The following is a 13425-nucleotide window of genomic DNA, read 5'->3' as shown; positions in this document are numbered from 1 at the left end:
TGGGTTTCAGTAGTTTTGTAAACACAGATCTGCAGATCTAAATGTTGTTTATTGGTCGTTTAATAAAAACAGAAAAGTAAATTAATATAGAAAAAAAGGGTCAGTGTTGCAAAGTTACATCAGGTGAAAACTTTGGAAATGTACCATATCTGATGACCCTGTATACACACCTATTAATCCAGAAAGACATTTTATCTAGCAACATATTTTTTCACGATGCTTTGTTGTTTTTACTCTATCATTTATATAGTTTTCTTTCTTTCTTTATTGTTTTTATTCTCATGTCATAATCTCATTATGGGTATATTAAAACTATTAACTTGACAAGTTTCACTAAAGGTTTTTTAATTTTTACTATTTATATACATATTTTATGTACTTATTTTTATATATTTTTTATTATACATATAAATAAATATTTCTTTGAAGAAACATATACAGTATATGACATTTTACATTTAGATTTATGCTTGTAGAATTTCTAGTACTTCGAGAGCCTTTATTTTTTCGAAAGAAAGCTTGATTTGTACCTGTCTGTCTTCCTTCTCCTGTGAATCAGAAATTTGCAAATCCAATTTTATTCCCCACAGATGAGCAAAACCACAAAAGCTTGAAGAATTCTGCCTTTTTCTGCGTTTCTTTTTTCTCTTCTTTTGCCTTCTCTTTTTCTTTTCGTTTTGTCACATTTTTCTCATATTTCAAAGAAAGTGTATCTTTCCAGGTTTATATTAGCTAAACACTATAACACCAATGTGTTGTGGAAAAGACTGGATTATTTAAATTTTATTGGAGCTTTTTTAAATTGACATTTTTTATTTTTATTTTGACTTTTTAAAATTTGGAAATGTAATCTTTACTATAAAATGTGCATTTTAAACCTTTGTTTTCTTTGTCCTCATAATAGCAGGCATACCACAGATTTGTGGTTTAAATTGAAGCGCACTCTAAATTATTATGTTTATTTATTATTTTATATTAACCCCTCAATGACAGAAGATTTTTTTATTTTGTTTTTATCACATTTATTGATCACGGCTTTGCATACAATGTTAATTTCTCATATATCTTGTCGAATAAGAGGGTCTATGGTTAATATGTTTTATTTAGAACTACACACAATGTCTATAATCTATAATAACTGTAATCTGCATTTGAAATGGGAAAAAAACAGACGAAGTCATATCAGGACAACATTTTTCAATCTTTCTTTTATAACTTCCCTCCCTTTTTTGTCCGTTTTCCAGTCCCTTGCTCAAATGCCTAATGCATGTATTCTATTTAGTTATAATTAATTGCAGACATTATTTAGCCAGTACAATTTTCTTTTCAGAACCAGCTTTTATGTTGGAGATCTTTTCATGTAATTCGATTGAGAGCGCTAAGCCTATAGAGAGATGGAGGGAATGAGAGAGGGGGGAGATTCTATTCCAGCTGAATACACCCTCTTCTCCACACACTCTCCATGCAATGTTTGATGGGTGGAAAGCAAACCATTTCTGCAACAACAAAACCTCACAATCAGAGTAGAAACTAATCCTTGGAAACTCAATTAGGTCCTGATATTTTTGCTACGTGCAACTTGTACGTCAGGGATTTCTGTATGGAATTAAATGTAACCTGAGTTTTATTTAGAGATTCTATGCTTTGGGAATTTGCATTTTGTTATGCAATGTATAATAAGGTAATCATTTTTGTGCAGTAAAGAGTTTGGAAATGAATTTAAAGTAGATTATTAGCTTTCAGGAAAATGTATAAAAGTTGTTCTGAAAAATCGCTAACAAGACGGCATCTCGCTTGCTTACATAGCTTGAAGTTCTGTGATCAGTCAGTTGGTATGATAGCACTGAATACGAATAAAACCAGATTTAAAAAATCAGAACGCATTCTAAAGACCTCAGTCTATTCAGCCTCGCAAGGCATTTGGAAACAATACGCCTCCAATCCTCCAGCAGCTTAGCCCAGGCTGTCAGCCCTCCCCCCGTGGGGCTAACAAGCCTGACAACCCCCTCTACACTGGAACGTTAGTGGGGCTTGGACCTTTTAGGTGCTCCCCCATAGCTTAGCCCCTCTCCCATTTTATTAACTTGGAGGTCTGAGCCAATTCCCCCATCCCAACCAAACCCAAGACTCGGAGGCTAATTAGCAACAAGCTGGTACAGTGAGGACCGACCCTAATTGCTCTGTGGTGGCATGTTTTAACCTGCCAAGACAAGAGTGGAGCGGGCCTTCACTTACCGAGTGTCAGCCTGAGTTCTATGTAATATGTGTTTGCCTTCATATAAAATGGAAAGTAATTCGAGTGATTGGACTTTGTATATTGATTCAATATTGATTGCTGCCAACAACTGGATGTTGTGGTCACATCATGGTCAGTAGGATGATGTCATTGAATGATATGTTGAATATGCAGCATGTGCCTGTGTTTTTAATTCATTATGTTTATCCGTGTTTCTTATCTGTTCTGATTCCAGAGGGTCAAGTTGAACCAAATCCCAGTTGTCAAACAAAGTCAAGTAGAGCCAAGCAACTTTTTGATTCTGGTGGTGGTCTCCATGGTTTTTATTGTCATGGTATTGGGGATGTCGGGGGCACTGTACTGCTTGCGCCATCGCTCCCACCATAGGCTGAAGGAGAAGCTTGTCGGTTTGGGAAATGACAATGGCCACGATGCCACAACGGCCTATCAGGTAAGAGCAAGCTGTTTTTTTTCTGTTCTTGTTATTTAACCTTGTAACCGCATTCGTATTTAAATGGAATGTGTAACAATACTTCAATCAGTTTATTCATATTTTTTTATGTTCCCTGGTTTAAAGATGTTTTCAATGTCCTGAACGATTATTTTATCATCCGTTTTACTGTCATGCAGTGAGCCATATCCAGAGCAACACAGTCCATGTATGTAATAAACAGGTGTAATCTTAATTTCTCCAAAATGGTTTTAGCTCATTATCAAAAGGCAATGGAATTTATTTAAAGCTTCTTTTGCTTAATTATGACCCATTGGAGCAGGTGCAGATGTCCTTTCACGACAGCGTTGTTTAATATGAATCCTAATTGAGGCAGAGCCCTTTTTAGCAGGGAAATGAGTTTGTTGTATGACCTTTCTTTCGTGGCTCCTGGAGGGAGGGCTTGTGGTGAAGGCTTATTGATTTTGTGTTGGGCTCAGCTGTACTCAACGAGCCTGGATCGCAGGGTGCAAGCGCTTGGCTTCCTCCCCCGCCTTCAATATTTAATAAACCTTTCACACTTTGTCGAGAAGTCTCTTCCGTGAACACTGGCCCTATCAGCGCAGCAAAATAAGCCATGTTTGTCAATGTTATTACGGTTCGGTTGCACATTATATTCTGACACCTTTGTTATGTTTTCATTTCAGCTTTTAATTACTTTGCATTGATTTTAATTTGCCTGTGATGTTGCTGTGTTGTGGTATATTGTGGGTGCTTTCGGCCCTTCACATCTGCCAGGTTGCTTAGATTTTTTTTAAGTGAATAAGATTAAAGGCGCAGACAAAGCTTTAACTGTTTAGTTGTAAGGGATTTCCAAACTGCTGTAGCTGGAATGAATGCAGTGTTGTGCACTGGGACTCTTACAGTGAAACGTGCAATTAGAATCAGTTCTGCCGATATGGTTCTGTACCAGATCAAAACACACACAACCATCACCCCCTTAAACGCTTACACACCCTCAAACACACACCTTTAAACTTGTATTCTTTGACCTTTATTACAAGTATTTATTTTTTTAATTTCCAATTAATAGCATAAAAAACAAAGTATCTATGTATATCTGTCTATCTATGCATTTGTGAAAAATGCTATTCATTGAAAATACTGCCAATAATGGATATTGTTTATGAGTTACCTTCAATTAAATCAATATTTGGTGTGACCACCCTCTAAAATAGCTTTTCGTCCTGCTACACGTTTTTAAGGTACAGTGAATAGTAATTTATGTGGTTTATTTATGTGATTCATTACATTTATGAGTTTACTTTCAATTTATAGTCGTCATTACAATTACTTTTAACTGTACCTCAAAGAAAGGAATGATTTTTCCAGTTCCTTGTCACTCTCAAGACACTTAACTTTCATTGTTGCCTCTCTGTCTCTTTTTTATCTGTTTTCGAGTAATTTTGGAATTTTCAAACTTTTCATGTTACTGCCTCTTTAGGAGGAATTGCTTTTGTTGTTGTATGCTTCATTTGAAAGTCGCTTTGCATAAAAGTGACTGCTGAATAATTTAAATGCAAATGTAATATTTTTAAATGCATGCAAACATTTGTGCTGGCTGAAACGAACAGATATTTTATCAGGAAGTGGGTGACGGTGTTTGCGTGGGCACATGTTTTTGCAGGTTTTTAACTTGAAGTCAGACTGACTTACAAGGCAAGACACTGGTAGACATCAGATAGATATTAATGTTAAGAGTGAAGTCCAACCTACTGTCTGTCTGTAACCGTGTTTAGAGGGCCTTGGCCTCTTTGTCACCCACCACTTTCCTTCCTAGTTTCTCTGACTGGGGGGGCTCTGTTAGTCAGATGCACTAAACTTCCACCTCCACACCCCTTCACTGACCTGCCTGTCAGCATCGCTATAAACACGTTTTTTTGGGTATGTAAATAAAACAGAAAAGGAAAACTATCACCATTGATTACACAGTAAGCTTAAGGTGAACACAGTGAAATTGAGTTTAAATTCAAACAGCTCTTAATGACCTTTATATAAATTATTGAGTATTTTAGATATATTAATTTAAAAGTCTCGTAAAAAAGTGTTGGTCGTTCCGTTAACTTGTACCACACATAGACCACCACCTCTGTTCAAAACTCCACCCCCACCCTCCACAGAGCTATGGCAACAAGTCTGATGTCAGCACACCTGAACTTGTAAATTGGCTTTCATGGTGTTCTGATTAGCTAAACAAAAGTGTCACATGGTAAAATTCTTTTTTGCAGTGTACAAGTCTAGACCTGTCACAGAATGGTATCTTAGCAGTTATATTTCAGCAATATCTGTTGGTTTGTAAGGACATTTTTACGTACAGGACATTTCGTTTTGAGTCAAGTTGGCCGGGATCTAATGACACCTGTATCTCTGTGAAAGTATAATATGCTTCCTAATCACAGATGAAGATCATTTTCAGAATTCAGCTTGTAAAATCATCTGATATTCTCACTGTCACTGATCCTTGAAAAGATCATTTGAAAAAATATCTTCCTTTGATGCAACCATCACTACCAAGGAAGATGTAATCAAAGCCATCGAAAAGCAAAGGACTGTTTTTTTCTCTTTCCCTCCATGTTTTTGCTAGATTTTAGTAGAATGAAGCTTAGAAATTATAATTCCAAACTGATGCAAGCTTGGGAAGACATGATGTCAGTGAAGGCACCATTAAGGGCTAAAGAAGCACTTATAGCCGCAAATACAGTATTTGCAATTGCATGACAAATTATCTGGATAGGCCTACATCCTGAGAGAGAGTGGGAGAGAGAGCAATTATTTTCAGCTCAGTCCTATTGCTTTTGTAAATAAATTGCTAACTTGGGGATGTTTCTAATGACATTTTAAAAACAAATTAGTATTACTCCACTGTTGCTGCTTCAACAGATCTCTTTTAACTTTGATTATGATCAAACTATTATTCTGACCCTTAACAGAATCTACCGAGAATGTCAAAGTTATACATCTAGACCACTGACATGCTAAATCTGAGCTGACATTAAAACAACCAGGAAATCAGTATTATTACTTATTTTAGATAGTTTTATTCACTTTTTATATTATGAATATAATGCTTATAGTGTTTCATCATCATTTTGAAAATTATACATTCATTGTGGTGAGTCTGCTGGGTGTGGAATGTTACAGATGATGTTTTTCAGCTGTAAGGGTTGATGTTATATTGGAATGTTGTTTCACACTACTAATTCCTGATCTTCCCTCTGTCTGCCGGTATTCTCGAGTAGACCGAGATGTGTTGATGGTTGTGTCTCTTGAAATGGAGATTATCTAACAGACATCTTGTGCGAAGTGGAAATAAATGCAATCCCAAGTCTGATCTTGCCTCTAGAGTTTATTCCATCAAAAACCCTGATGTAACATCTATGTGCGTTTATATTAAGAGAGGATTTTCTATAAACAGTAAATGCCTGCTTTTTAGCACTTGCATAATCAGCAAAGCTCTGATGCTGTAGTTTATTGATTGTGTTTTGAACGGCTTTATGATTTACCACAGATAATATCTTTGCTGATAAGACTGTTTTTCCACTGCCTCGATAGGATCTCTGTCGCCAGCGTATGGCGGTACAGACATCAGAGCGGGGAGAGAAATCTGAGGTGTTCCACCCATCGCACACGTCACGCATTAACAGCGTATCCTCACAGTTTAGTGATGGACCAATGCAGAGTCCATCGGCCCGCAGCAGTACATCTTCCTGGAGTGAGGAACCTACACAAACCAACATGGACATCTCCACTGGACACATGATACTGGTAAACTGAGTACTGATTTACATAATAAGTTATATATGCAAACATATAACACACTTTGAATCATATACTGAACCTGTCATGCTGTTGGTACAGAGCAATAACCTAAATATCCTCTCCGTACATCAAAACGCACTCTCTTTTACACTTGCTTTTCACCCTGCTTCTCTCTATTTTCCTTTCCCTTTATTTCACATCAGTCACTTATTGCAGACTTTTGTGCTTGTTTTTGCTCTGAAAGGGTCTGGAAGGCCCCATGGGCTCTGGCTTTTCTGACACAATGGATCGTTTTAATTTTGTCCCAACTTTTGTTTTATTCATCTCAGCACAGCTTCGACAGGAAAGACTGATAGGTGCCTGGTAGCGCTGTGTTCATTACCGAGCAGGGAATCTATCATACATCCAACAGTGGAGCCAAAGACAGCCACTGAGTTGATTCATTTAGTGGATTGTGTTTTCCTGTAATGGATGGCTCTTATTGAGATTGTTGAAGTTTTCTCGGCAGCTAATAAAACCATGTGCGTGTTAGGTAGAGCGGCATGTGCTGAAGTTGGCACAATTATAAAACCACTGTTTAACCAAAAGTTTGGAAAGTGTTGTGATGGCCTCCAGTAATTTAATGTTTTTCATGTAACTTGTCATAGACACACAGCAAGGATAGTTAAACATTTGGCAGTTTCATGCCAGAGGCTGTGTTATAGACATTTACATTTACCACCAGTGTTAAATCAACAATTCACTTTGTGTTATTTAGTGCACCCTGAGAACATCCGTAGGATCTATTTTCAATACACTACCACTCTTATGATTTCCCAGTGTTCAGTGTAATAAAGCTTTGTGCTACCAAAAACTTTCAAAATTACACTCTGTCTTGATCTCTAGACAGTGGCTGCACTACAAGCTCGTGCAATGTACTGTCAGAGGTTACTGCTTGTACACTATCCATCTCGCAATGGGTGCAATCAAAAGCAGGTTATGAAATAATAACTATTCTGATAGCGTAATCTCTCAGTATGTCAGGTTGCTATACGGCATCTTTTTTCATCCTTCTTCAAAGATAAGAGCAAAGCAAAAGAATGCATTCTCCATAGCCCAGTCTCATCTGCAGTGGAGCTGCCCAGCATTCTAATGGCCTTCTGTTTTCCCATCTTATTTTGATTGACAGCTATACAATTTTTTCCATCTTTGGTTTAATATATACTGTTTATTTGATTTCCGTCCACCGGCACGCTGTACGATAAGGTCTGTTCAATTCCCAAAACAGCTATTTCTCTTTCAGAGGCTGTACGTTTCATCACATAAAAATATAGCTTTTCAGCCAAATATTTATATGCATCTATGAATTATTACAGTTCATGATAGATGGGTTTCTTTTAGGTTTAATGCATTTATATGGGTCTAATGTAGGGGAGTGTTTGTGTGCATACGAATGGGAGAGTTGCATCACATATTTTGACACATTTTGCATTCTTAAATACATTGGTGTAAGGTATTTAGGAATATCTGACCCCATAGACCATTTCATTGGACGCACGCGCCTGGACTGCAGTTAACTTCGTCTGGCTCTTTCAAATAATTTGACTGTTTAGATTTAATTCAGCTTAATTTATGTTAATATTAATTTATATTCTTATTTTATTGTATAATAATTGTAATAAATAAACAATTTGTTGAATTTTGTTTTATATTAATTTGATTAAATAAACAATTTGTAGAAGGGGTTCTGTAGTTTTGTGGCGTTTTAAGAAACCGTTCGAGACATTGACATCTAGTGGTTGAGCTTGGTATCACAGTCTACATTCTAAATATTGGAGAGACAAGTTTAGCGAAGTAACGGTTCTTCTCAGTCTCTTTAGCTTATTATAAGAAATAATCTACAGGCACTCTATTACTGCGAATGTCTACCGGAAGTTAAGGGCAGTCCAGGAACGCGTGCATGCTCAGTAACGTTTGTTTATGTTGTTTTGAAACCGTCTATACGCATAAAGCAGTTGCAGGATTGTGAGAAACCATTTCAGAACCTTGGACAGCTCCACTGTTCTCTTTAGTGTACGTATCTTTAACGTGGACAGTGTGAAAGTTAAAGCAGAGATAGACAAAGGCATCATCTGAACCTTTTTGCAGTCTGAGTAAACCAACAGATCTTTGATATTCCTATTATGAAGGATGCATTTAGTGCGTTATTGTATATCGCTGTACCTGCTTAAAGACGAAATTTTGTGATTTCTTTTCAGTGTAAAATCATAGAATATGCAGTTCTCTGTCAGAAAGAGAAGTACCTTGGTGATTAAATGGTTGGCTGGTTGCCAAATCCCTCTGTCTCTGATTAAATCACGCATCATCTTGCTAATAGAGGTGATATTAGAGAAGGCAAATAGAGAGAGTTACAGTTACACATGGCTCAGAAACACACACACACACCTTTTGCTCCTGTCTCGTGACATTAGAGAAACTAGAAGAAAAAACATGCCCAGCATGCAGCAAGCAGAAGGTCAAATATATTCCAGAAGAACAAACTACCCTCATGACAGCCATATATGGCCACTTGCAGTTGGCATTTGGAATTACAGCACTCAGAAAGAGAAGTAAACTGATTGCAGGGTTATTTATTTCTCTTGTGATATATTGATGAGTGCAGCTGTCTGTCATGATTTATGCTGGGAAAAATGGCAGGGGTTTTGTGGTAAGGTGCTTTGATATATATTATTCAGTTGTTCAAGTGAGGTGGTAATTTAAGATATTGTCACTAAGATCTGTAAATGCAAGTATGGGGGTGTTTTGGAAAGCTTGGGTGACGTTCTGAAATTGAAGCAAGGGTGAATGTGTCCTGAAATACTAAACATTCTAGGACAAATCTCTTTAATTTAACCCAATTACAGTGACATTTACTCAAAGTATTTTCTCTTGTAACTAATGAATTTGAACTGTAGATGAACATGAACCTCAATATATTATGTTAAAGGTATATTTCACCCAAAAACAAATATCCTTTGTTCACCCTCACATTGTTCATAACCTGTATATATATTGGTTTTGTGTCTATACAACAGAAGTCAATGGGGGTCACTGTTGTATGTTTGCCAACGTACTTCAAAATATATTATTTTTTGTTCTGCAGTAGAAAGGAAGTCATACAGATTTGGAACAATGTGGGGGTGAATAAATGATGACAGAACTTTTATTTTTGGGTGACCAACTGCCTACTGGCCATTGTCCAGATGCAATATTCTATTCACATGTTTGATTGATGTCACTTATTGCCTCAATTACACATTTAAAGATATATTTGCAAAGAAAGCTTTTGTCAGACAGTGATGCCCTATGAGAAGATGACTGCTTTCACTTTAAAGGGCCAAGATGATTCTTGACACTAAGGTATGAGTGTGTCATTTGTTTTCACACAATAAACTCATAAACACATGCACAATACCACAAACACATGGCCACAAGGTAAAGCCATCTTCTAGGTTAACAATGAAAGGCCAGAACTAAGCAGCCAAACAACACTTACACTCTCGTACTCTGGCCAGCTACACAGTCCTAGGAGCTCTCTCTCTCTCCCCTTTGTCTCAGTTGAATTCAATTTGGGCTTCTTGGGAAGGCGGCTTAAGCGCAGACAATCTTATCAGCATTTTTGCAAGCAGTGAAAAGGAGTGATTGAAGCAGTCTGAAGAGGCACTGACGTGCCCGGCCCTTTCAGGAGTCTTAATTGCATGTGTGATTGTCAGGACAAGCCCCCTCCCTTCTCTCCCTCGCTTTCTCTCTCTTTCTGTCCCTCTCCACTTTTGTTGGGCGTGTTTAGGATTACTGTCTGCGATTCCCGTGCTGAGCGGGTTTGAGCTCTTGTCTGTCTGAAGGTGGATAGGTGAGCGATTGCATTGTTGGGGAGAAAGAAAGCACAGAAAGCGATAGGTTGGCCTTGGAGGCAAAGCTGGATTATAGCAGACGAATGGAAACTTGCTGCAGAGCTTTTTTACTCGCCAGATTTAAGGAGGGAAGGAGACTTAATACAAAAACGTTTACATGAGAAAGCAGATAGCTCATGAAACGTATATGCACGTAAACATGGTACACACACGCTTGTTTCCTTGTTTTAACAGAACAATTATTATCCTGCGTAAGTCGTATTGTATTGTAAATACATCACATACTTTTACATGATTGTTCTTTTAACCATATCATTATTAGAAACCAGCAGGCTAACTTTTCAAGCCCCCACTCTGTCTTTGTCTCTCACGCAGTCGTATATGGAGGATCACCTGCAGAAAAAAGATCGTCTGGATAAGGAGTGGGAGGCTCTCTGTAGTTACCAGGCTGAGCCAGCAGCATGTACGGTGGGTCAGCAGGAACGGAACGTCCAGCGCAACCGCCCACATGGTGTCCTTGTGTGTGAGTGTTTCACAAATTCTACTGTATCAGCCTCGAGTGAAGATTTGTTTTCCTGGTGTAAACCCAGCAGCACAGCCTGTCACAGGCTAATGCATTCTGGTTTGATCAATTAAGAAAAAAATGGCATTAATGCAAAGTAAACCAGGCTTTCCTCTTCAATAACAGACTGATTAAAATGGTGTATGGGTTTTAATATTGTTATTTGACTGTACTGAAAGAATAATAAGAGGTTTTGTATTGTAGAATTTAATGCTACATTAGTGTCTGTCTGTGAATATTGTAGATGATCACTCCAGAGTCATTCTGAAGGCAGAGAATAACCAATCCAGATCTGATTACATCAACGCCAGTCCCATCGTAAGTACACATGCTCAGTTTGTTCATTAAAACGACTCCATAAGACTTTCTTATTTATAATTAGATGAGAATTTGCTTTTATATACTGTTCATTCACAGTTATGGTTGACTGTTTTCAAGACTGTTAAATATGCTCTTTCATGTACTGTATATGCAGAAGCACACACGCTGGGTACAATTATGACAGACTAAGAAAAAGTTCAAATATGCAATAATTATTTACATTTAACATTACATTCATGCTTTTGGCAGACGCTTTTATCCAAAGCTACTTACATTGCATTGTATTATACATTTGATTCTGACTATGTTCAATCGCCTCGAACCCATGACCTTGGCATTGCTAGTGCCATGCTCTAACCACTGAGCCACAGGAAAGCTGTGTTTTCTTTCAAATATAAATGAACTTTTCTTTGGGGGAAATGTATTATGTAAGAAAGTCCACGCCAAAGACTGAATCATATCCACAAATGATGCAGGAAACTTAAGAGCATTTCTTGCAAGAACACCGGGACAACTGTGTGATGTCATCGGCAACACAGAGACAATACGAGACCTGTAATTTTTATTTTTCCCTCTTAATCAGTACGTACACATAATGTTAATCAGTTTAATACCTGTAAAGCAACATCACATCGAGAAAGTCAAACTGAGACATTTTACATGCTGTTATTTTTGGACTCCAAATCATCAAAAAGAGAAACAAAAGGCACAAGCAACCGCCCCCTCCCCCCTCCCTGAGGGCTTGGCGCTGCAGTCGGGGTTGGGTGCACTGATCCGCTGGTGCGGAGGAAAATGCATGGAGGCGCGGTAATTAATGCGCAGCAGGGATTTGGCAATGTGCGTTTCAAAAACTGTGATAATTATGTCTGTCAATGTTTGTAGCTTCTTTCTCATTAGCTGCAAGAAAGCAAAATGGCCTCAAAGTAAATAATTCGTGATATTTTTCCTTAACCTCCTCATACCCACACCCAGTGTTCGTGACTGTTTGTGGTTTGGTCATGTTCTCTATTTCCACTTTTCGTTCACACACACAAAACCTTGTTGAGTTGGTACAAAGCCTTATATATAATGTTGGGCAGAAGATTCAGGGATTAGCAAACAGGTAACAATACAGTTATTTTGTAGTAACTTGGAGCATTTAAATGTAGATTGATCTTAAAGGAATAGTTCATACAGAAAGGAAAATTCTGTAAGCATTTACTCACCGTCTTGTCATTTCAAATCTGCCTCACTTTCTTTATCCTGCAGAACACAACAGAACATATTTTGAAGAACGTTGGTATCAGAAAACCTCTGGTACCCATTGACATGCAGTGGTTTTGTGTCCATACAATAGAAGTGAATGTGGAATAACCGTTTTTGGTCACCAGTTTTCCAACATTCTTCAGAATATCTTCTGTGTTCTGCAGAAGAAGGAAAGTCTCACAGGTTTAAAAAGACAAGAGTGTGTAAATGATGAAAGTATGTTCATTTTTTGGTGAATAACTTTAACTCCTAAGAATTTAGTTTTGCTATTGTGAATAATCCACATATCAAGAAGTTGTATACTGACAAAAAATAAAATATCTCACAAACATATTTATAAAATATTATCTTTCTTGATCTTCTCTGATTTTTTCCTCCTTTGAAGGGTTTTCTGTTAAATGCAAAAGTTTAGGTAATCTGAATTAAAGAGCATGAAATGACAGTTCGACTATAAAAACTCCCTTTATAGAGAGCGGGCAGTCAAAAGCAGTTTCATATAGACTGCCGGCATTAGTCGTCTTGTGTATATATAATTGTTCTCCCCTTAAATTGCTCTTGCCAACAATTAAGGTTGTGCAAAGCAATTATATCCATTTTCTGCCATGCTAATGGGTGTGCGTGTCATTCACTGTAACCATGGGGTTTGTATCTGTCTTTCTCATGCAGTGGTGTTTGATCTTTTTGTGAAGCTATAGAGAAATTAGTGCAGAAGTACTGAACCGTGCAATTACTTTAGCAAAAGTTTTGAAAGGCTTTGTGATTAGCTTTTGTTCTTTAAAGACATACATACTCTGAAACACTTTCTCAAAGAAAGACATACACGTTGCCATATCACACAGGCAGCTGTAGCATCTGATCAGTATAACAAGGCACGACCAGCATTCGTCAAATTACAGCATTTTGGACATGCAAAAAATGGCCTAAACCGGTATTTATCAGCAGT

General features: G+C 37.5%; 1 protein-coding gene across 1 annotated transcript in view; it reads left to right on the top strand.

Annotated features, from left to right (window-relative positions):
• Positions 1-13425, top strand: part of ptprn2 (protein tyrosine phosphatase receptor type N2) — a 136671-nt gene that overhangs the window by 107507 nt on the left and 15739 nt on the right. The window contains exons 13-16 of the mRNA XM_079456389.1: positions 2472-2687; positions 6279-6491; positions 10730-10877; positions 11161-11234. Of these exons, the coding sequence (XP_079312515.1) occupies positions 2472-2687; positions 6279-6491; positions 10730-10877; positions 11161-11234 (651 nt within the window). The remainder of the gene's footprint in view (positions 1-2471; positions 2688-6278; positions 6492-10729; positions 10878-11160; positions 11235-13425) is intronic.

This window comes from Barbatula barbatula, assembly GCF_947034865.1.
Source record: "Barbatula barbatula genome assembly, chromosome: 1".
Taxonomy (NCBI): domain Eukaryota; kingdom Metazoa; phylum Chordata; class Actinopteri; order Cypriniformes; family Nemacheilidae; genus Barbatula; species Barbatula barbatula.
The sequence above is the reverse complement of the archived record's forward strand: the minus strand, read 5'-3'. Positions and strand labels throughout refer to the sequence as shown.